Here is a 21,762-nt window from a genome sequence, read left to right as displayed (position 1 = left end):
CGCTTGCTAGACCTCGTCGACGGGGACCTGGTCTACATACTCTTCCAGCCTCTTATACGTCTCCCTCCTTATCTTTGCTGCTTCAGCTACATATCCCTCTTTTCGCAAAAAGGCTTCTAGCTGCCACATATCATGTATAACCTGCGGCGAGGTACTCGAGTAGCCAAACTCTCGCAAAGCGATCTTGTTTTTCATTCTGTCCGCCACATCGACATCCAACCCGAGTTCCCTATCAACGTCCATAAGTACCTTCATCAAATAGGCCATAACCCTTGCTTGGAATCGCGTGTGGGACTGTGGCATCTTATCGCCTGACTGTTCGTCAATCTCGCCAAGAATACGGCTCTTCAGTAAGCCCAAGCGCACAAGACTTGCCATGTTTGACTCTCCAAAGGTCATTGTGCAGCGATGCTGTATTGCTGAGACGCAAAGCGCTTTTGTAATCTCGTAGTCTTTCGGCGGTGCTGTTTCCTCCGTCGTGCTAGGATCGGCGAATAGAATAGCTTGTTGAAAATAAGAGTCCTCGTGCGGAATCTTGCTCTTCACGGCTGAGAACCACTTATCAAGACCGTCCAGTTGATCCTCGCCAAGTTTAATACAAGAAGATTCCCAGACTAGGCGATAGTACACCACCAACAGCCTTGAGTCGTAGTTCCTGCATATGATATCCGCATTCAGACCCCAAGCCTGTTCAAGAAGTCGCATTTTCTCAAGTGTAGCATGCTTCTCCCAAAGATACACCGCTTTCTGCAAACTTTTCAACATCTTGATAACGGGATGTTTCATCTCATGGATATTACTCGCTAGTTCGACTAACTGCGCTAGGAGCATACCAAGAAGCTGTGTCTGACCAAGACGGACCATGTGATACATGATTTCCAAGACATTCCAGATGAACAAAGGCGCTTCAGCGTGCAGCATATTTTCGATATCTAGAAAGGCTTTGCGGGTTAAACGCCCTGCTAAAATGCCTTTGCCGCGTTGTATGAGCTCAACGATGGTCCGAAAGGCGAAACTTAATCCTTCTGGGTCGTAGCGGTTGATTTTACCAGCCGGTTGCGAAGGATGAGTACCTTGTAGGTGTAATCCCTTGGTACGGAGAGATTCATAGAATGAAGTGCTCCAGTCATGTATGCTTGTAAGAAATTCAAGACTACTCGTCTCCAAAGAATTTGGACTCGGAGAGAGAATAAGCGGCTGGCTGTGAGGCCGCTTTTGAGTCTCTGGTGTGTTTTTTGGAGTTGGGGCCGTTTTCTTCCAAGCAGTCTTCCCATTTCTTTGTTTTGATTTATAAAACCCCCATTTTGTGAAGCGTCTCTTATACATCTGAACACTGGGTCCCATGTGAGCTTATGACAAAACCAGGGAGATGGGTAATCTCACGATGCCTTGAAATTATATTTCTCCTCCATGATCTGCATGATGTGTCGAAGTTTTCTCCGATCTTTCATATACAATCTCTCAATAATGGGATAAACAGCTGTCCATTCTGTCTCTCCATGATGCATTGAGATAATCGGCTTGTTCTGAGGTGATGGTGGATTAGAGGGAGCTTTGGCTGCGAGCAAGGTGGTCTTTGACATCATTTTTGGGGGTTTCATTGATAGCTATGGAATTATGAGTTAAAGAGGAATGAGAGACGGTATATCTTTTCGAGGGATGATGATGACGGGATGAAAGGCATTATGAAAGCGGCGCATCTCACCTGGGGAAGTTGAGGTGGCTGACTAAACCGGGGCTGGCCAATAGGGTAGGTGAAAGCAACCGCAAAGATTCGGCAACTATTCTTCTAATACGACGGTATAGTTCAATAATTTACTTCAGAATAATGTTTATCTCTAATCAATCGAAATAGTTTAGAATAATTTTTGGTTCACTGTAGTAGCACTCAGCTGCGTTACGGTGGTTTAAATGGTTTGATCTCAGCAAAATGGCCATGAGTTCGCCATGAGCTGCTGTACGCTTGAGCGTTTGAATTTCACCATAATGAAAGCCAGATGCGTCGAGCAGATATTTCAAACGCGAATCTAAATAGAACCTGTCGAGATGCCAAGAATTGTTCCATGGAGAAGTCCAATACTTGACGATTAGGCTCTTAGTTGTGTTCCTTTCAAAGCTCTCAGAGCTTATCAGCGTGCACGATGGCACTGTCGAGATTATCCGCCTCCGTGTTGTGAGTCGAACGAGCCTCGTACGAGAACTATAAGGCCTATTAACAATGGTTTCGACACTTCTGGTATCTTGCTAGTAAGTAATATTGTGAATGGAACGAGACAGTTTCTTCATCCTGCACTGGTCCTTGGGAAGGAGAGCCAAGGGTCGAACTGTATGGGGACTGGGAAATTCGCCCGCAAGCTGGGCGATGCTGATTATAAGATTGCTAACAAGACCAGGTATCCTGTGCTTATGTACACCGAGTCAGGACAGAAGATTATGGAGACGCTGTGGAACAAAACTCTGGAAGAACTTGAGATTAGAGATATTACAACAGCTCTTGGCAGGGCAGACTAGCAGTTTTTAAATGCCCACTTGAAGAAGCCACTTGTGCGAATTGGGTACTATAGAAGACCTGATCGTGTAGACAGATCAGCTCGGTGAGATTTAGCCGGAGTTGATGATATGATACTTGACAGATTTACTCCCCAGCCGTGCTGTAATAGCCAAGCAGATTAAGCGAAATCACAGACGTGCCATTGAAAACCCCACCGATAACCCCATCATCACGTTGAGATGAGACGAAAAACAAGCTATTACCAACGGTTCCTAGCGCCGGGTATCTGAAACATGAAAGGGGGGTGGATCATCTTATCTTGTCGGCAGATCGTGGTACAACACAAGAATCATGATCTTTCTGTTGACTCTAATTTTTTATATCAAAAGCCAAGAGACCTTAGAAAACTAACAATATGATCCAATGGAGAAGGTTGTTCTTCTCTAAGTGTTGGTGATCATCTGCATATTTAACCGCCATGCTCAGATTTATCCGCCCGGTTCCTGAACTAACAATCTGTTCCTGGATCCCTTCATGGATAATTGGCCAACAACAGGGCAATATGACAGGAACCAACAATTTTGACATTGCCGAACATCCAATGCCAATTTACCCGGGTAATCAGCACAACCTGGGTCGATCTCTTCGTCACGATACGCTATCTCCATTGCCAGTTTCGGTCCCTGGCCCGAGAAAATATGCATCCCTGTCACAGACCTGAGACGAAGCGGGACATAGCAGGGGACTTACACCACAAATTACTGACGGAAGATATTTTACCGTAAGGTTAAAGGACACAAGGCTTTCGTATACAGATGGGACGATCTACATGGGCTTTAATGATGTTGCGGCGGCTAAGCTGGTGGTATGGCTAAGCTAACGAATGGATATATATCATGATCTCGGGTCCCGCATCTATATTTGCTTCTTCTTTATTAACAAACGCGAGTCGTTTATTAACATTCCTTCCTTCTTTTTTCCCTTCTTTCAGTAGCTCAAAAACGCAAAATACACTCATTTGTTTGCCTTCTTAAACCTACTACACACTCTTTTTTCACAAAAATGCACAAGACTACACTCCTTGGACTTTTGGCCTCGAGCCCCGTCTCGGCCCAGCTTCACAGCCTGGCGCAGGCCGCTGGACTCAAGTACTTCGGCTCAGCTGTCGATAACGGATATCTCAGCGATGCGCCCTACAGCAAGCTGGCTGATGACGTTGAGGAGTTTGGACAGCTTGTTCCCGAGAACGGACAGAAGTGGGAGACTGTTGAGCCTAAGCAGGGTGATTTTGTTTATACGACCGCTGATGTTGTTCCCGATCTTGCAAAGAAGAATGGGCAGATTTTGAGATGTCACGCTTTGACTTGGCACAGCCAGCTCCCCACCTGGGGTGAGTTATACTGCATGTTTGGGCTGGGGTGCTATGCTAATGGATATAGTTTCTTCTGGTGCTTTCTCTGCCGAGGAGCTTACTGAGGTCATCGAGGCTCACATCGCCAACGTTGTTGAGCACTACAAGGGTGACTGCTACGCTTGGGATGTGGTCAACGAGGCCATCGATGACAACGCTGAGTGGCGAGACAGTGTCTTTTCCCGCACTCTGGGAACTGACTTCCTTGGCATCTCCTTCAAGGCTGCTCGCAAGGCTGATCCTGCTGCCAAGCTGTAAGTTCTTTACCCGCATTGACGAAGTATTTATCTGACCATTTAGTTACTACAACGACTACAACCTTGAGCAGAACGGCGCCAAGACTGATAAGGCCGTCGAGCTTGTCAAGCTCCTTCAGAAGGAAGGCGCCCCTATCGACGGTGTTGGTTTCCAGGGCCATCTGATCGTCGGCCAGACTCCTTCTCGCTCTGAGCTTGCCGCCACTTTCAAGCGCTTCACTGACCTCAACGTTGAGGTCGCCATCACTGAGCTCGACATTCGCCACGAGTCCGTTCCCGCTTCTGCCGCTGAGCTGAAGACCCAGGGTGATGAGTACGCCGATGTTGTCGGCGCCTGTCTCGACACCAAGGGCTGTGTTGGTGTTACCGTCTGGGGTATCACTGACAAGTACAGCTGGATCCCCGGTGTCTTCGAGGGTAACGGCGAGGCTCTTCTCTACACCGATGACTACGAGAAGAAGCCCGCCTGGACCAGTGTTTCCAGCCTTCTCGCCGCCGCTGCCACTGAAGCCCCTGCCACCAGCTCTGTTGCCCCCGCTGAGACTACCGCTCCTGCTACCACCCTCGAGACCAAGACCAAGCCCGTCTACACTGTCCCTGGCACCACGAACTACATGAACACCACTGCTCCTCAGACCGAGCAGACCCGCACTGCTCTTGCTACTGAGACTGATGATGATGATGATGACTGTGCCGAAACCGAAGCCCCTTTCCCTACCTACGCTATCCCCACCAACGGAACCCAGGTCTACCCTACCAAGGCTCCCGTTGACGATGACTCCGATGATGACTGCGCCGAGACCGAGGCTCCCATTCCTACTCAAGCCCCCGTTCCCTCCGGCGACTGTGACGAAGACGATGGCGAGTTCGAGCCCACCGTCGCTGCCATCGAGCCCACCACTCGCGTCCCCGTCATCCGCAGCAGCTCAGCCTACACCTACAAGTGGAACACCGAGACAACTGCCCCTCAAGTTCCCGCCCCCACAGGCACTGCCCCCGCTTACCCCGTTGGAACTGGCTCTGGCGGTGTTGTCAAGCACTACTACCAGTGTGGTGGTAAGAACTACAAGGGACCCACTGAGTGCGAGAAGCCCTACAAGTGCGTTGAGCACAACGAGTACTACTTCCAGTGCGTTTAAGGGATGTAATTAGATGGGATCTGGGTGCTTTATTCTTCATTACTACATGTACATAGTTATCTCTACATAATTTAGAGTTCCTTGCTAGAAGCAGGAATCATTTGGATAAACGCCGCGTGCTTGACGTTGGCTTTGGTGACATGAAACGTATCGCAAGCTATAGATTTAAATACCGAATCCGTGGGAAGATATGATTAAGACCATGGGCATGCAGATAGGTTTCCCGTCCCAATTACGGCAGCTTCTTGCCGCATCCCAGCACCTTATGCATGCGGTATAGATTATGGAGTCTTGCTTACGATCTAATCATTGAGAGTTAGCACCCGTTGTTGGTCTCGGAGTAATTGACTTGCCACGCCTTTCGTGCCCAGAACTTGACTACGACTACCCTGAGATAGGGAGGGAATCCAGCCTTGAGACCCACGACCTGGGTTGCGAACGAACTTGTTGAAGTTCGTGTCTATCATGCACACATAGAAGTCCTCGCAGTTCATGATTTTGAGTTTTGGAAGGATGGTATCCGTCACCTTGTTGACCGAGAGCTCGCGTGTCTCCTCGGTAGTGAGATACATTATATATGAATCGTACGTTCTATTTTGCGTTGTTGAAGATCAAATGATACTATGGTGAGAGTCTGGTGTTCATATAATCTAGAAGGTATTCTGTGTGTTCAGCCTAACTAATCAGGGCTCTGGAGGGTTATTCTATGTATTACTGTTGTTAGAGGCAGCTGCCTACGTCAAAATGGCCTAACGTGGAGTCTTTGAAACCGGTTTCTTAAAGAAGTGTACTCCTGCCATTAAGATATTCTCATGAAGGTATATCTAGTTTAATTTCGGTGGCTATTTCACATGGTTAGCATTCTCGTTTCCTCCTTTCAACAAAGCCATAAATAAACTTACACCATAGATCCCCTCACGTGCCTCTGTAGACCAATTCTTCATGAGCCAATACGCGACCATTTCTGGAGTACCAGTTGGGACCCTCGCAACAAAGCACATGAACCTATAAAATGACAGGTCGTAATGCAAGCGGTAGATGAACTCGTTGAAGTCCAGCTTATCCAGCCTGTCGAGGCAAGGCTCGCTTGGGTTGAGGTCAGCAAAGCGGCGTAACTCGCTCTCGTTGAAGAGATTCATGGCCGCGTTTACTATAATATGACCCTGTAACTCAAGAATTAGATTTTGATGTCTGATGAGCTTGGGGGACTCATACCATGTTGTCCAAGTATGCTGGTATTGTCGAATGCGAGATCTTGATCGAGAAAGATGTAACTCGTGCTATGGAAAGAATGCGTCGGAAATAATCTATGAAATAAGAACTTATAAGAAAATGAGAAAATTGAGGAGGGACTGTATCAATATATTAAATCTTGTAAATTCTTATACTTCCTCCTAAGGTTTCACATACTTGTTATATTTTATGTGCGCAGGCAAGATACGTTAAAATGTATCAGGAAGCTTTGCCTCCCCCGGCTTTCCGTCACATTGTTTCAATTTTCTGTACTGAAGTTGGAGTATATGTTTCATAAAGGATGTTCAGCGGTAACTCTCAGTTTTGTGGTTGATTATGATCAGCTTTTATGCTGCGAGGTTGACGACTTGTTTCCCTGAACACGGATATACATGTGACACGAGCATCTCTGGAAGGTATCATACTGAAGTTTATTATTATCCATGAAATTAAACCCGGAAGGTTCCCATAGAGTGTAGTTTGAGAGACAGGCGGATGCGAGAGGGTTTCAGATGTATTCAGTAGCGATGGTCCAGCCTAGCCAAAATGGCATTTCATGGTCCCTCACCATCGAGCTAATACCGAAAACTAGCAGAAAAGGGCACTATTTTGAGTGAATAAGTAATAGTAACCTTATGTGATGGAGTGAGCCTTATATCTCCTTACTGACCTTCCAGAAGATTCCTAAAGTTTGTCTTTTGGGCGACCGACGATCCTGGAAACATCATGCCACTACAGGTCACAAAGCGTCAGCTCTACAAGCTTTTGTCTTTTCATCAACATTACACTATAGACTCTCGAAAGAATCTTATCATGTAGTTTCGCCATGAGTCATTGGGTTGTACTGTTTGACTCTGGGCGTCAAAAAGGTTACAAGCAGAACGCCAATCAATAGATAGACATCTTGACACTTTCCAACATCAACTAGCCTCGGCCAACTACTCCAGATACCTTAAATGTCTGCATGTGGGTGGCACTATGACTCCTAACCAAATTCAGGGGCAAAACTTTAACTGAGTTTGAAGACTTGTAATTTGTTCAACCCCAGATAGGGTAACGAAACGACTTTGCAGTTTAAAATAAGCTGGTTCCTTTCTTTCTTTCTAGAAGGAACCTTTCGTTTTGTGTTGAATTTGCGCTTTTGCCTTGGTTATTTGCTCGCGTTCTCATTCGTATTTGGGCTGTTAGCTTTGCAAACTTGCAGAGTTAAAGTTCCTTATGATCGTGGGCAGAGCTATTTTGAACTTCAATGTGCAATGGGCACCGCAGCTTCTGGTAAGTGAATGTCAAAGGTCTGATTGACAGCCCTGTCGAAGGATGGCTGTGTACCAGTCTCGTCGGCCTTGAAGGCTGGAATCAGGAGTGGCGATTGACAGCTCCATCAGTTCACGGCGGCCAACAGTTGCCTTCTCAATGTTCTCGTGCGGGAGTGTACCGTAAAACGATGATGAACTCTTCACATCCTATCAAAAGTATTCTCCGACGTTTTCACTCATCAGATGCCAGATTTGAAGAAGTTTAAGTTGGGTAAGGTTCTATAAGGTTCCTTTTGGAGGGTTCATTGCCTGCCACCAGTGACCCCTTCGTGCCAGTTGACAAATAATTTCTGAACGCGCAGATAGAGTCTCAAACTTTTCAACTTTGGCTTCATCTCTCATATCGCTCGTTCAATGCTTAATTATAACTTCACGATGTTATTTAAGCACCGTTCTATTGGATAAATACATTATACTTAACATTCTGAGTCATCCCATTGCAGTGTCTTTAATCTATCTCAATCCCATGATGTATACCATTTTCTGCTTTAACCTTTTTTAAGAAGTATATAAATCCCTGATGTCCCCTTCTTTGCCATCTTTTCCCCTTCCTTCTAATTATTCTCCAAATCCAACTTCTCGGGCTTATTCCGTTTATATACAACCATCCCACCCTCATCACCCAACCACTATCAGCCCAAGACATCACCTCCACAAGCAAACAACCATGTCTTTATCAAAGCAAGACATGAAGTACCTGGCAAACGGCAAGGTCGTTACCGAAGAGGCCCTCATTGCCATCGCGGCAGCTAAACGCGATGACTTCGAGAAATGGTGTGAGGCACGCCAGTTCCAGCACTTTTTGATGAGAACTCGTCTGGGGAGCCCATCAGATCCAATGACCCTCCCACGTCTTCAAAGTGGGCAGCTGATGAGATGTTCCATCTCAGGGTTAGTCTTTCGTCTGGGGTGCAGTGCACTCATGCTAACATCTACGTGCAGAGCCTGCAAGAGAACCGGACGTATATGGACGGGAAGCTTGGTCAAGATACGACTTCCAGAGTTCACACAAATAAGAAGAACACGGCAAATGTCAAAGAAGGCCCTCAATTTATTGACGATGACCTTATCGCATTTGCTTAAAAGTCTGGATGCGTCTGTGTTTTTTCCCCTTTCTTCCTTTTTTAGCAGGAGTTCAAGTCTGGTGGTATTAATCCTACGGTGGGATCATCATTATGTTATACGAAATGGTACCAAACATTACCAATTGCTCGCAGATCACTATAGGTCTTTGCATACTTGAATACATTTAAACACGGCTTCAGTCGTTACGAACCGTCAAGTTCTACATGGAAAAGGTGTGTTGACGTTATGACGGGGCGGGTATAGGCGAACCCCACAACCTTAATTCTGCTGTAACAACATGTGCGCATCTGCATATGAGGTCTCAAGCGCGACATGTTAGAAGCATGGTGAAATCGCCGTTTGGTTGTAGATGAAAAAAAAAATGACATGAACTCTTTGGGAGAGTACTGCGGAAGTAGTACTGTCCGTCAAATACCAATGTCGGGTCAGAGAGGAATACAACAAGGTCATTAACACCAAAATTGCAGATCTCTTTCGGTGACCTTCCCCAGTCAAGTACGACAAAGAAAGGTCTAGCGCCGTCATCATTACTGGCTAGAAAATGAGAGAAAAACACGCAAAAAAAAAACCATGCGACGGAGACAGGATTCGAACCTGCGCGGCCGAAACCAAAGCATATCGTCATTTCGAGTGCTTCACCTTAACCACTCGGTCACTCCGCCGTCATCTGCGAAACTTTCTTGAGTCAATTGCAATTATATGGAGAATCTCAACAAGTGACCACATCCGGTTCGAAATGTCCAGAAAGCCACCAGCCAGAATTCCGTTACATCCCATCACTTCTTCGTCTGAACTACCAAATTTATTACACTTGTTTCACTTATTGTACATAGCAACATAAGACAGCAAGGCAATTCAACGCATTCTCAGAGGGTCACTATACTGGCTAGCTACATAACTGGTTCTCCCCCTCGATATTACTTGATCTAGAGGTCCCGGTTGTCACTCTCTTCATCATTACAGCAGTAGGCCTTTTCCCCGGTCCAACAGCAGGCGCCATCACCACATTTACTGCGTCCAATCTCACGCTCCCCAGGTCCGCACTCCCCTGCGCAATAAGGAGCTGTTCCCGACCAATAACAGCTGTCGACGCCAACTTCTTCCTTCTCCCGCATCAGGTCCTGGACGGCATCCTCGTCTTCGCAGCAGAGGGCTTTGCTGCCAGTCCAACAGCAGCTGCCATCACCACATTGACTGCGTCCCCTCTCATGCCAGCCGGGCTCGCATTCCCCTGCACAATAAGGAGCAGTGCCCGACCATTTACAGCCGGCAACACCAACTGGTTTGTCTTGCACTCATTAGTTGAAGGTGTTACTGGATTATGCAAGTAGCTTACCGATACCTGTTGCTGTAACTGCAACGGCAGCTGTGATAGAAACAAGGATCTTGAGAAGCATTGTAGCTCCGGTGAGTTAGGCGATTTAGTAGGTTATACCTGTGTAAGTTTCAGTATAAGGGAGACAAAAGGCAAGGTTGTTATCTACTTGTGAATCTTACAGTGTATCTTCTTCCCTACTTATACCTCTCAATCTTCTTTCTAAAATTCGAAGATCAACACTCCGTTGTCGATCATATCATAGCGTATAACTGTGGCTGGCTGAATATGACCGTTCCGTACATGTATCAGTTGCTTGGACCTCGAACGAGGCCAGCCCCGCATCGGTGAGAATCACCCAGCGAGTAGTTCTCAATTGAAGATGAGACAAAAAGCCTGAATGGCATTTGATCAGCTCTTGAACTACCTGAAGTGTTGTTAATGTCTTGTTTGGGCCGATCCAGCTGAGAGCTGAAGCCTGTCGTGGTCCTTACCTGACGTGATAGCTAAACTGTCATTTCTGCCGCAGAGCCACTATTTGAGAACTAGTAGGGAATCTGCCACGTCACACGGGCCGTATGCAAGAGGCCTTGGACATGAACTTGGAAACATATACATATTCCACGTTGCCATGTTATTTATTCAGTTTGTTCCTCTTCTACAAATCTCAATATCAGCAGCGATGGTGTTGACTTTTACCCCGCAACTTGACTGGCTGAAGCACGTGGGACAGCCAGTCACATCACTCGTTGGAGATACCCAATGAGATGACACAATTAACGCGAGCCATCAAAGAGCAGTTACCATTCTTCTATGGGAGAATGGCCAAGTTAAGATGATATCTTCACATAGAATCATTGGTGTTGAATGCAACTTGGCCTGCAGTAGCTCATGCGCAATAAAATTACCCATCATCATCATCCCCACGTGTATGCCCCCAAACCACCAACGAACTTACACCAAAAGCCCCTCCAAGATCTACATTCCAACTCCACGTGCATCAAATCCGCATCGTCGTTGGATCTACGAACCCCCGATCCGCGCCGATAACGATCTTCCATTTTTGGTCACCGAAGGCAAAAATACTCACGCGAGTTATATCCGTCTTGGCTTTATTTGAATCAAGCTTAAAAGGAACCCAATGTAACTTTAAACTTTTTCTCCGGCTCCGTGGCGCTCGAACATCTCTCACAATGGTAGCTACTTCTTTGCTTGTTAAGTTGGCTTTATTGCCTTGTCTGGTTCTTGGTTCTTCTCTTGCGCCGAGGGCGAAGGAGTTTGACTATGATTCCTTGACTCTTCGTGAAGTTGGTGCTCGTAACACTCTTGTAAGTCATCCTCAATGGTTAACGGAGTGCGTTACTAAGTGATACAGGACTGGCGTGTTTGGCTGGAGAAAGATGGGCAGCCTATTTCCTTCTGGCACGATATTCCTCTGTACCCTGAGAAGGGCAACAATCGCATCGTGAGCTACGTTGTTGAGATTCCCCGATGGACAGACGGCAAGATTGAGACCCGCCGTGATGAGCCTCTGAGTACGACCTAACTCCACGCATCATGTTTCCATACTGACCCATCAAAGACCCTATCTTCCATGATGACAAGAAGAAGGCCCCTCGTTTCGTTGAGAGTGTCTGGCCTCACAAGTCATACCCATTCCACTATGGGTCAATTCCCCAGACTTGGGAGAGTCCCAACTTTGACCACGATTTCACTGGATACCCTGGTGACAACGATCCTATTGATCTGTTCGATATCACTGAAGCGTGAGTGTTCTTTCACGAATGAGAAAGCAAAGACTGATTTGTATATAGACCTGCCCACGTTGGACAGGTCAAGTCTGTCAAGGTCCTTGGTGGCCTTGCATTGAACGATGTAAGTCTGTTACATGGCTAGCACAAAACGATGACTAATTGTTGCATAAAGGGTGGCGAGACTGACTGGAAGGTCATTGCCGTTGACACCAAGGATCCCCTTGCTGCTCTAGTCGACTGTAAGTGCCATCTTGCCTCTGACCAACACAAGCTAACATTCCCAGCCGTCGAGGACCTCGAAAAGTACCGCCCAGGTCTAGCCAAGACCTTCTACAACTGGTTCACCGTATGCTCTCCGCCCCTTCTCCCCAAGCCCCACTAACACCAGCAGTACTACAAGGTCCCCCGCGGCGACAGTGTTCTCGAGATCGTTGGCGGCGACTACCAAAACGCCAAGTTCATGGCCAAGACCATCAAGAGCAGCCACGGCGACTGGCAAGATCTCGTGCGCGGAAAGGTTGACTCCAACGAGATCAACTACAACCAGACAAGCACCAAGAGCTACAAGAGCTATGTCAAGAGCAAGGACGCTACCAAGAAGTTCGGCATTCCTGTCAAGTCCAATGTTCTTCCTGCTGCTGAGAGACCGGCGAAGTATGATTTGTGGTATTACCTTGATAAGGACTACAAGTTGATCCAGCTTCCTAAGAACTGAAACAACGCAGCGCGACTTCGTGTTGAAAACGCATATTAGACTATTATAATTCTATAGAACATATTGAAACGTGTTTCTCGTAACTAGATGCTTCTGTCTTAATTGAACTTGACTGTCTCATAGGAGCTCTTGGCCCTGATGGTCGGGCCATACTTGAACAACACCCACGGAACTGGCAGCAAGGCCAGCGCAACAAAGGCCAGAAGGCTGCTAGCCCAGTCAATACCCAACTTCTCATACACTATTCTCGTTAGCGACTATTCTCGCGAAAATGGGCGTAGGAACTTACTCTGAATAGTGAACAGCGGAAATACTCCTGCGAAACCATACCGCGCCAGACTGTTAGCACTAGCAGCGCTTGCGACAACACTCCCATGATACGTATCAGTGATATACTGCATGGTACTGACAAACACACAAAGATTTCCCCAAGCAAAAATGATCATCGATGCTGCGGGACTTGCCCAAGAAACGCCAGGTCGTGCTGTCCAAGCAAACCAGAACAGTCCAATTGGCAATCCGATACTTCCAATCATGGAAGGGTAAAGACGATGCTCGGGTGGGATCTGATGAGGGGGGTATTTCGGCGCTTGTTTTCTGTACAGGAACACGTCGCAGAGAATAACGGTGATGAGTCCGAGAAAGCAGCCGATGACGATGGAGAGGAAGACGAGACCTGACTCTTCGATGGAGAACTGGTAGACTCTTCCAAAGGTATACGGCACAGCGGCGAAGAAACTGAAAAGAGTTCCAAACTCGGCCGAAACGTACAGGCAGATGAATCCGGTGATCGGTTCGAGAAGAAGCATGCGAATAGGTCGAACAACTGCCACGAGGGCAAACATCTTGAGTCGAGCAGCCATCGGTGGCGGAGGATCAACCTTCATTCCCTTCTTCTTCATAAGTCTTCTTTTAATAACCGGATGAAACGTCTCGTGCGAGAACGCAGTGATGATCATAGCCAGTATCGAAAAGAAGACCAACGTCCACTGCGTCCACCTCCATCCCTTTCGATTCACCACAAAAGAGCCTATAACAGGTCTAAGTAGAAAGTCAGTCAGGTCCTCAGCAGTTCCATTCCAGAACTCACCCCAATCCTGGGCCCAAAAACGGCATGAGGATAAACACCGCCGATACAGGTCCTCTATTCTTCGGCGTGAACGTCTCGGACAACGTCCCCGGCGCAACAGCCAGCACAGGCGCCCAGCATAAACCCGCCATGAATCTCAGAAAGCCCAAACCTCCAATATTGTGCACGAAGCCCGCACCCATAGTAAACAGTGCGCCAAGAGGAATACTCGCTGCGTAGATAGGATAGCGACCTATGGTTTCTGATAACGGGCCGCCGATTACAGGCCCGAAGCCGAGGGCAAGGACGTAGAGTGTTAGAGGCAGGAGGGCGACTGTGCTGCTGACGTTGAATTCGATCATGAGCTCTTTGCGAGCGGGACTCATTATTGATGTTCCGATTGATCTGAGATGTTAGACTGCATAGGTACACTTGGGATGGGGTGGACTTACGCTAGAAGACCTGCTGAGGATAGCATCACGACTTGAAGAGCTTTCTTCCATGCTGGCCAATTGAAAGGATTATGAGGACTATTATCCCAATCCAACTCATCAGTCTCAACCTGTTCTTTCGGCCTCGCAGCCTCAATCTCGCCCTCCGTCGCAGAGTCGTTCCCAAGCGACGCATCACCCATAATACCAGTATCGTCAATCTTCTCCATGATGAGATTTGTTCAGTATAACTTGATTCAATACCTCAATTCCATTCTTGACGCTTTCCTTTATCCTCCATCCAAAACCCCGACGGATTTGTAAATCTGAATGCATTATAAATTGCGGAAATGGTGCCGCGTTGGAGATTTATGTGATTTCCCCGTCCTATTTGTATGATTACTGATCGGCTTCTCAACGCCCGTTGGTCGCGCGCACCCTGTCGCTGCGAATAGCTCGGCTTTGGGATTAATGATCATAGTCGCGTCAGTAAGCTTGACCTATCAATTGTATTGATTCTCCCGATTATAAAGCTTTGGGGCAAGTATTTGATGTTGTATGCCTCGGTTATCCATCATGGGAAGATGGCATCATTGCATTTGCGACTTATGCAGAGCAGCCAGGCACTATTCCCGTCGGTTAATACTATCTCGAAAGGGCGTATACGACATTTCATCGTCTTTCTTTCTATAGAGCTTAGAAATCACCCCCGTGCGACCATGTAAGAGTTGGTGTTGACTGGGATAGTCGCATTCGCATTGACGCAAAGATCTCAAAGTCCTATAGATCACCACCAAACAATGTATAAACAGGTAAGCGAAACTCCGACGGAGAATAGACAGCTCAAGCTTCGATATCCCCGCATTTGGCCTTGACTCGATAGAGAACTGCTCGGCAGTTGGTCATCGTTAAAGTTACAAAGCACTATCTCATAGTCGCAAGAGTAACACACTCGACAGAAGAATATCTTTCTAGGAAGAAGAGGACACCTGCATACACTTATCGAACACGATTTATCGGTAGGTAGTTGTATCATGATAATAATGAAGAACAGGGACAAGAAATACTACCAATAGTCACGTCTATCTTCACACGAAGATTTGTGAGGGTGAATGCACGTCAAGCTTCTGAGGACTCTCTGGCTTAAAGTGACAAATCAGATACCTCACCCAACCTTTTCGACTGCCCCGTACAAAGAGCTCATCTCATCTGCCATTTAGGTTCCAACCTTACTACTTACTTAATAATATCACTTTGAGCAGAATTCTGGCTTGTTGTCGGCCATTGGCAACATACTGAACCTCTGCTAAGTCCATGACAGAGGCCTACCCTAAATCTGAGAGAATCACATTCCAAATTTCTGATAACACAGAAGTTTCAAAACGCCTCTCGATTGTTTTTAACGAACTCTATTCCTCTCCTGTTCCCAAACTCAATTGTGTTCACATTCAAATTGTCTTCGCTTACACGCAGGGTAGCATCACCAGAGTCATCACGCAACCTGAACTTTATCATCAACGTCAAAACTCATTGTTATCCCTATTACTCATAAAGAGATCATGCCTAGTTTTCTTTCTCTCATGCACATTGAACAAACATCCAAAAAAAAGTTTCCGATTGCAGGCCATTTGTTTAAAAAACCCTTAACACTCCCAAAAACACCATGTCAAGTAAACCCCAATTGAGAGGGAGAAGAGGTATTGCCTATACCTCTCCTGGATGGTATAAGTTTTACAGTAAAATTATTAAAAAAAAAGATGATTTCAAAAGCCGTCCGTATCATGTCCGCCTTTTCTAGTACTCGGTCTCATTAAAGCATTTTCATTACTTATTTAATCCTTCTGGGCCATCAGGTCTCGCTCGGAGATGAAGAACTTTGGCTTCTCTTCCATGAATTGTTTGTGGAACATCTCTAGCAGCGCACCGGGGACCTGCTGGCCGATGACCACCTTGATGTGGTCCTTCTTGCCGGTCCAGAGATGCTTGATGAACTTTCCGTCGCAGCCAGATCGGCTCTCGGGGAAACCGTTGGCCTCGGTGCAGGGAAGATCCTTGATGTCCTTAGGGTAATCGTAGCGGATGTAGGTACCGAAGCCACCCTGGTCGGTGGGCTTTCCGGGGCGGTTCTTTCGGAACTCGACACAGTCGGGGTGCTTGCCACCCTCGTTGGGGCAGTCCTCCCACTCCTTGAGGATTTCGAAGGTCTTCTCGTTGTTCTGGAGAACGATGAAACCAGTGTTGAGGTAGACCTTGTCGAACTTGTCCATGTTGTTCTTGTGGTGAGGATCGTAGGCAAGGGCGAGAGAGTTGGTATCGGGGTGGAGCTGCCAGTAGTTCATGAGCCACTCAAAGGGCAGATCGAGGTGGTGGAAGACGGCATCGGAGTCAAGGAAGATGCAGGCCTTGTGCTTCTTGAGGATCTTGGACAGAATCGGGGGCTTCTTCCAGGAGTTGCGGCGATCCTCAAAGGGATCGGTGATGTCAACGTAGTAGTACTTGTAACCGTGGTTCTTGGCTATTGAGGGGTTAGTGACACAGAAAGGTGACTCGGTCAGGATTGTACGCACCATAGAGCCAGTGGTTCAGAACACCGAGGGACAGACCGTGGGTCTCGTCAGCGCGGTCCCAGCTCATCAGACCGGGGGAGAAGATCTGGCCAGGCTCGTCGAAAGGTCGGTTGTCAAGATCGATAATGCAGAGGTCCTCGCCAATCATCTCAGTCCACTTGGGCTCGGCGGGGAGCTCCATGGGGAAAGCGCCGAAAGGAGCGTACTTCTTGTCGGCAGGGCTGACGCGGGCCTTCATGATGTAGTTGAAGTAGTAGTCGCCGAGCTCGGTGGAGGCGTTGGAAGGGTGGTCGGGTTTCGACATGGCGCCGTGCTGCTCGGGTTGCTCCGGCTCAGTCTTCTTGGGCTCATCGTGGGTATCACCAATGATGGATGTCTCGGTGTCGGTAGCGCTATGGTGAATTCGTCAGTTTTTTCGGTCTTCGCGGAGATTAGATTACGCAAGTCAACTTACACGTCAGCGGGAGGCTCCCACTTGTCGAGATGGTTGTAGGCCAGGCTAACAAAAGCGACCAGGAAGATAACGGTGCCGGCCATAAGGACCGTCGACCGGTTTGTGCGCACTTGTCCAAACATTGTGGGCAAGCTTCAACGCTTCGACGCGTGTATCTCAACGGGTTCGAAGTATAAAGTCAAAAGACGTAGGCTCAGGTAGAATGAGTGAGTGAGTGAAAGGTGCCGACAAGGACACAAGAAAGCAGAACCCAGAACCAGAATCAACCTCTCAGCGCACGCGACGTAAATAAAAAGAATTACGGGAGGTTGAAGAAGAAAGAAAGACGAACGGTGAAGAAGGAAGAAGGCGAGGAGAGGAAGGGGAAGAGAGAAGCTGAGTAAAAAAGAGGAACCGGGTTTCTGATAAGGCCAGAAAATGAGCAGGGGGGGAACAGTGAGAGAGAGAATGGCCTTTAGGTGGGATTAAATTAAATAAAAAGCGGACAGGGGGGAGGGGGGATGAGAAGGAGGAGGAGGAGCTGGAGTGAGGGAAGCGAGTTATGGAGGCGGGAAGATGAAGGCCCGGGCGTAGGTTGCAGGCTACAGGGGCACAATTAGCGTGTGTTTGCGCTAATGGATGGGTTTAAACGTGTATTTGGGAGGGCTGAGTCCAAGTGGCGGGGCACCCTAGGGGAGGCAAGAAAACCTAGGACCTCTATCCCAAGTGACAAATATAACCAATCTAAAGACCCTCTAAGCTCATACTAAGCTTACCTAAATCTTTTTGTCACTTACAGTAGAGGTCCTAAGTCTTTTTGCCCCCCGAGGGCACCTCAAAGGCTCAACTTACCTTTCTGCGAGAGCCAATCCAACGCCAAGTGAATCAGGGGGCTTGATCTCGAAAATTGTCTCCTTTTTTTTCTTGTCTGATACTGTCAAGGTTGGAAATGTCATCTTGCTCAATTCATGCCAGCCCCTTTAACAGTATAGCCAACCAATAGGCTCTGTTCCTATGGGTGTCAGTGAGGTAAGCCTAGATCTGTGAAAGAGTCCCCCTTTATTCTCTGCTCAAGTGCGTCATCACGTTATCCAATCCAATGTAACAAGCCAGTTAATCTAGGTTGGAGAATTGAGTTTGTAAGGCTTGCATCTCACTGCTGATCTATCAGCATCATCAACGCTGCCAACCACTGTTAAGAAAGGTTAGCATAGCGAAAGAACCAACAATATTGATCTCAACTCCCATATTCTTTTCCCCCTGCAGAATGCATCTCGATCAACCCATTGAATGGCATTCTTCCTTCGGGGAGCCGCTTGCATGGTTATCCATGCAGTGATCTAGCCAATCAAACAATAGCTTATCTGCAACGTCTCGCTAGGCGGAAATTTGGCTTGGCTTGTAATTTTGAATAGCAGTAGAAAAAATCGCCCCTCGCATTGAATTCCTCCAAGGACAATGCCCGAGGTCATGGTTTGTTCAGCGGAGAACCCTTACCGTTGAGAGGAATGGTGTTATACCCCCTTGCAAAGATTATCGATGTTTGGCGGTGCTGGGAGGTATTTAGACTTGATCTCCCTGCTGAAGGGCTGAGACAGAGTGTTTATATGAGAGACAAGACAGTCCCTTGAATATGCATGTCTTGCAATATCGTGGATACTTTCTACAACTGTTGAGTTTTCGAGATAGACGAGGTATTGTATATTGACTTGGGTCTAATGGTTCATACGTACAAACAAACGCACGGCTGGCAGAACGAACCTGAACCTGGACAAACGACCTGTCACTGATAATATTGGGACTTTATTTTATCTCCAGACTCCACCGACTCGGCCCTCCTCCGCCGCATTCCTCCTCAGCCCCAAGCCAACGATTCCCGACGGGAATTAACAGCATTTGAAAGACCATGTTTCGTCTCATCCTGATGAGTCTGTCTTTGACTCAACTCTTGAGAACCCTTCAGCTATTATTACTACGTAGCATGTACTGTGCTGTATGTACAGTATTATTTTGATCAACGCCCTCTCAAGGATGAAATTTGCCAAGCCGGTCAGCGCTAGGCCGTTATCCGTTGATGTGCTTATCCTTCTCTTGGCGACGTCGTGTCTCTGCACCTCAACTTCGTATAAAATAGCAACGAGCAACGTAGCAGACATCGCATGATATTATCGATGATGCCCAATTCTCCGGTGTCACTCTCGTGCCGGTCTTCCCGTCAGCCCATCTGCCGGGCCATGATCTAAAGATGGAAACTCCCAGCCGTGATTCCAATCAGATCTCCTGTAACTCATGCATACGCATTTCATTGGTGAATTCTTATAACCTTTCTACGAAACGTAACATTTTTAAAATAACCTTCTTCAAAAAGTCTATCGCCCGTGACCGCTAAACAGAGAAAAATGCCCCGCCCCGTCGCGACAAAAGATCCAGATTTTTAATTTGCCCATCTCTCGCAATTTAACGTCGCCTTACAAGGGACGTCCCGGGACTGTTTCCGATTTATTGGTCATGGCTCCCTGTCGCTTGTCCACTTTCTGTAAGCTGTAAGCTGACAGTGACAGTATTACTGGGGGGCCTTTTTAGTATAAAAACTTATCTTGAAGCCCCTGAATCGTTCGAGAACAGAGTCTTTGAACTCTCCTCGCTCGGGTTCAGGTGGGATATCGCTTATCGACAATGAGATCAGTGACCATGACATGGATGAAAGAAAATGCATTCGCTTATTACGCATGTTTCTCCAGGTTACGCGTCGAGCTCACGCCAACGAGGCGATAGACACGTAATGAATGTAACAGAATCTCTATACCAAATGCCGACCGATATCTACAAACTCGCTCTACCCAACGCTGAAAAACGCCTGGCGAACCCAACAATCATTGACCTTGTGCAGAAATACGACGGCACCAATCCCTTCCATGCGCCACTTGATAATTACAAAGCTTCGTCTCCATCACGATACTGATGAGTCCAGCGATAGAAATTCCACCGCTATCGCTGACAGTCGTTGCTCCAAGACTAAATTCTCTATCCTCGGGTGGCACATTCTCCATGATCTCGGCGAAGCAGTTGACGTAGACACCTCCACCTAGCAAACCTTCCCAAAATATTATGATAAAGACGATGTAGACTGATGGAAGGAAGAAGTATACGGCGTGGAATGTGAGAAGTACAAGGTTCGCAACTTGCAGCATCGATGGGAGGTATAAATGGTGGATACGTAGAAATGGCGTAGATGATCGGGAGATAAAGACGCCGAGTTGGTAGAGGAACCCGTACATGGGGTAGAAATCTCGAAACTCATCGAACGGCGACTCGTCCAGAGGGAATAGCAATGTGGGTGCAACTCCTTGGTTGATCGTGTACTCGGCCACGTATACCAGTAGCAGCGGGAGCATGTATGGGACAAACAACACCTTCACTTTCTTCAACCTGTCTCGCATCGTGAGTGTGTCTTGCGTATTATGCGCAGAGTATGCAGTCGCCGCGACAGAAGGCCCAGGAGCCAAGAGCGCCGACGAAGCAGTTCCTTGATCCATGTGGTTCACATCCTCATCCTCGAGGTCCGGGATCGCATCGTAGTCCTTTCGAGTCGTGCCCTCCCTCAGAGGTCCAAGCGGCAATATCACGAAGAAGCTGATAAACATAATCGCAGGGAAACACGCCGAGATTAGCAAACTGCTACGCACGCTTAATCCCCACCAGTCCGTAAACATCACGTAGAGGCCTGCACCGACCAAACCTGCAGCACCAGTCCCAGACCCCCAGCCGGCGAGGCTCATCGGGCCGTAGAAGTGCGTCAAGCCAAGGAAGCTCAACTCACCGCCGCCAGCGCTTATACTCGCCAGGACAACACCGACGAGCTTGATCGCGACGGACTGCGTGCGCGGTGTCAGGGCTACCATGAGCATGCCAACCACAGAAAGCACTATGAATATAAGGACTCGCATGCGATACGGTATTCGGTGGATAAAGTACGGTGCGATCAACTTGGTGAGGAACGAGGGAACGACATCGGCAAGGAGGACGACGCCTTTGGGGATGGAACCGACGAGGTCTTGGGCGGCGGAGAGGATGATCACGTAGAGGACATTATTGATGAGGCCTGACGCGACTGTTAGGTACAAGTCGAGGAGATTTGGGGTGAAGTCGTACCAAAAAGCCAAAAGGCTACAATCACCTTCGTATCATGATGGCCCATCATGGCTGCAGCTCTCGCTTTGTACACAGCCCAAGATGACGAAGGCGCGCCTGGCATAGGGAGCAATCCAGAGGCAGACGGTGAGAGACCGGACATGGCGGCGACAATCAGCACTCTTGTATGAGCCTTGATAACACACACGACATCACGTCTTGCGAGGAAAGGTTGAGGTTGTAATTGTAATGTTGCTGATAGGAAGTCGTCGAGGTTTCACATTTCGCGGATGGTCACGAGATAAAGGCCAAGGCCTCATGACGTTGATCATGCTTTAAATGATGGCGGCTCTAGCGGGAGCCACAGTGGGGGCTATTTTATTCACCGAAGCTTCACCTCAACTTATACAGAGA

The 21,762-nt window shown here is 47.6% G+C and overlaps 9 protein-coding genes and 1 non-coding gene across 10 annotated transcripts; 3 read left to right on the top strand and 7 right to left on the bottom strand.

The window, feature by feature from the left end:
* Nucleotides 1-6: 6 nt before the first annotated feature.
* FOBCDRAFT_292833 (Clr5 domain-containing protein) lies at nt 7-1,586 on the bottom strand (the record flags this gene model as incomplete). Its single annotated transcript, XM_031183441.3, has 2 exons — nt 7-1,333; nt 1,384-1,586. The coding sequence occupies 2 exons, from the start codon at nt 1,584-1,586 to the stop codon at nt 7-9; spliced, it is 1,530 nt and encodes a 509-aa protein (XP_031039083.3).
* A 1,961-nt stretch (nt 1,587-3,547) lies between these two features.
* On the top strand, nt 3,548-5,438 carry FOBCDRAFT_260534 (glycoside hydrolase superfamily). The gene is made up of 3 exons (XM_031183440.3): nt 3,548-3,881; nt 3,931-4,156; nt 4,203-5,438. The coding sequence occupies exons 1-3, from the start codon at nt 3,554-3,556 to the stop codon at nt 5,296-5,298; spliced, it is 1,650 nt and encodes a 549-aa protein (XP_031039082.2). The 5' UTR covers nt 3,548-3,553; the 3' UTR covers nt 5,299-5,438.
* Nucleotides 5,439-6,122: 684 nt separating this feature from the next.
* FOBCDRAFT_273765 (uncharacterized protein) lies at nt 6,123-6,437 on the bottom strand (the record flags this gene model as incomplete). Its single annotated transcript, XM_059611485.1, has 2 exons — nt 6,123-6,140; nt 6,201-6,437. 2 exons carry the CDS (start codon nt 6,435-6,437, stop codon nt 6,123-6,125), a joined length of 255 nt encoding a protein of 84 aa, XP_059464858.1.
* Nucleotides 6,438-8,514: 2,077 nt separating this feature from the next.
* On the top strand, nt 8,515-8,930 carry FOBCDRAFT_273764 (uncharacterized protein; the record flags this gene model as incomplete). The annotated part of the gene is made up of 2 exons (XM_054704535.1): nt 8,515-8,738; nt 8,792-8,930. 2 exons carry the CDS (start codon nt 8,515-8,517, stop codon nt 8,928-8,930), a joined length of 363 nt encoding a protein of 120 aa, XP_054560510.1.
* Nucleotides 8,931-9,506: 576 nt separating this feature from the next.
* Nucleotides 9,507-9,595, bottom strand: FOBCDRAFT_t117. Its single transcript has one exon. It is a non-coding gene; the product is annotated as a tRNA-Ser (tRNA).
* Nucleotides 9,596-9,800: 205 nt separating this feature from the next.
* FOBCDRAFT_33458 (uncharacterized protein) lies at nt 9,801-10,411 on the bottom strand. Its single transcript, XM_054704534.2, has 2 exons — nt 10,270-10,411; nt 9,801-10,221 (listed from the first exon to the last, which is right to left on the bottom strand). The coding sequence occupies exons 1-2, from the start codon at nt 10,328-10,330 to the stop codon at nt 9,860-9,862; spliced, it is 423 nt and encodes a 140-aa protein (XP_054560509.1). The 5' UTR covers nt 10,331-10,411; the 3' UTR covers nt 9,801-9,859.
* A 951-nt stretch (nt 10,412-11,362) lies between these two features.
* On the top strand, nt 11,363-12,800 carry FOBCDRAFT_160641 (inorganic pyrophosphatase). The gene is made up of 7 exons (XM_031183433.3): nt 11,363-11,576; nt 11,624-11,783; nt 11,831-12,014; nt 12,063-12,123; nt 12,175-12,241; nt 12,287-12,348; nt 12,394-12,800. The coding sequence occupies exons 1-7, from the start codon at nt 11,442-11,444 to the stop codon at nt 12,715-12,717; spliced, it is 993 nt and encodes a 330-aa protein (XP_031039075.2). The 5' UTR covers nt 11,363-11,441; the 3' UTR covers nt 12,718-12,800.
* Nucleotides 12,801-12,815: 15 nt separating this feature from the next.
* Nucleotides 12,816-14,447, bottom strand: FOBCDRAFT_239718 (major facilitator superfamily domain-containing protein; the record flags this gene model as incomplete). Its single annotated transcript, XM_031183432.2, has 4 exons — nt 12,816-12,958; nt 13,007-13,758; nt 13,808-14,191; nt 14,239-14,447. The coding sequence occupies 4 exons, from the start codon at nt 14,445-14,447 to the stop codon at nt 12,816-12,818; spliced, it is 1,488 nt and encodes a 495-aa protein (XP_031039074.2).
* A 1,284-nt stretch (nt 14,448-15,731) lies between these two features.
* Nucleotides 15,732-17,731, bottom strand: FOBCDRAFT_182260 (uncharacterized protein). The gene is made up of 3 exons (XM_031183431.3): nt 17,239-17,731; nt 16,785-17,176; nt 15,732-16,732 (listed from the first exon to the last, which is right to left on the bottom strand). The coding sequence occupies exons 1-3, from the start codon at nt 17,358-17,360 to the stop codon at nt 16,050-16,052; spliced, it is 1,197 nt and encodes a 398-aa protein (XP_031039073.1). The 5' UTR covers nt 17,361-17,731; the 3' UTR covers nt 15,732-16,049.
* A 1,969-nt stretch (nt 17,732-19,700) lies between these two features.
* FOBCDRAFT_182257 (batten's disease protein Cln3) lies at nt 19,701-21,629 on the bottom strand. The gene is made up of 2 exons (XM_031183430.3): nt 21,370-21,629; nt 19,701-21,319 (listed from the first exon to the last, which is right to left on the bottom strand). The coding sequence occupies exons 1-2, from the start codon at nt 21,509-21,511 to the stop codon at nt 20,091-20,093; spliced, it is 1,371 nt and encodes a 456-aa protein (XP_031039072.3). The 5' UTR covers nt 21,512-21,629; the 3' UTR covers nt 19,701-20,090.
* Nucleotides 21,630-21,762: the final 133 nt, after the last annotated feature.

The sequence above is a fragment of the Fusarium oxysporum genome, chromosome V (assembly GCF_013085055.1).
Source record: "Fusarium oxysporum Fo47 chromosome V, complete sequence".
In the NCBI taxonomy this organism is placed as follows: Eukaryota; Fungi; Ascomycota; class Sordariomycetes; order Hypocreales; family Nectriaceae; genus Fusarium; species Fusarium oxysporum.
This window is presented reverse-complemented; position numbering and strand designations above follow the sequence as displayed.

Bases quoted from the DNA above. Each gene is read 5' to 3' on its own strand.
- FOBCDRAFT_260534 (XM_031183440.3), top strand. From the start codon at position 3,554: ATGCACAAGACTACACTCCTTGGACTTTTGGCCTCGAGCCCCGTCTCG. The intron at 3,882-3,930 runs GTGAGTTATACT...TAATGGATATAG, and splicing joins CAGCCAGCTCCCCACCTGGG to TTTCTTCTGGTGCTTTCTCT. The intron at 4,157-4,202 runs GTAAGTTCTTTA...CTGACCATTTAG, and splicing joins GCTGATCCTGCTGCCAAGCT to TTACTACAACGACTACAACC.
- FOBCDRAFT_33458 (XM_054704534.2), bottom strand. From the start codon at position 10,330: ATGCTTCTCAAGATCCTTGTTTCTATCACAGCTGCCGTTGCAGTTACA. The intron at 10,222-10,269 runs GTAAGCTACTTG...AATGAGTGCAAG, and splicing joins AGTTACAGCAACAGGTATCG to ACAAACCAGTTGGTGTTGCC.
- FOBCDRAFT_160641 (XM_031183433.3), top strand. From the start codon at position 11,442: ATGGTAGCTACTTCTTTGCTTGTTAAGTTGGCTTTATTGCCTTGTCTG. The intron at 11,577-11,623 runs GTAAGTCATCCT...TAAGTGATACAG, and splicing joins TTGGTGCTCGTAACACTCTT to GACTGGCGTGTTTGGCTGGA. The intron at 12,349-12,393 runs GTATGCTCTCCG...TAACACCAGCAG, and splicing joins CCTTCTACAACTGGTTCACC to TACTACAAGGTCCCCCGCGG.
- FOBCDRAFT_182260 (XM_031183431.3), bottom strand. From the start codon at position 17,360: ATGTTTGGACAAGTGCGCACAAACCGGTCGACGGTCCTTATGGCCGGC. The intron at 17,177-17,238 runs GTAAGTTGACTT...AATTCACCATAG, and splicing joins TGGGAGCCTCCCGCTGACGT to CGCTACCGACACCGAGACAT. The intron at 16,733-16,784 runs GTGCGTACAATC...ACCCCTCAATAG, and splicing joins TCTGAACCACTGGCTCTATG to CCAAGAACCACGGTTACAAG.
- FOBCDRAFT_182257 (XM_031183430.3), bottom strand. From the start codon at position 21,511: ATGTCCGGTCTCTCACCGTCTGCCTCTGGATTGCTCCCTATGCCAGGC. The intron at 21,320-21,369 runs GTACGACTTCAC...CAGTCGCGTCAG, and splicing joins TGTAGCCTTTTGGCTTTTTG to GCCTCATCAATAATGTCCTC.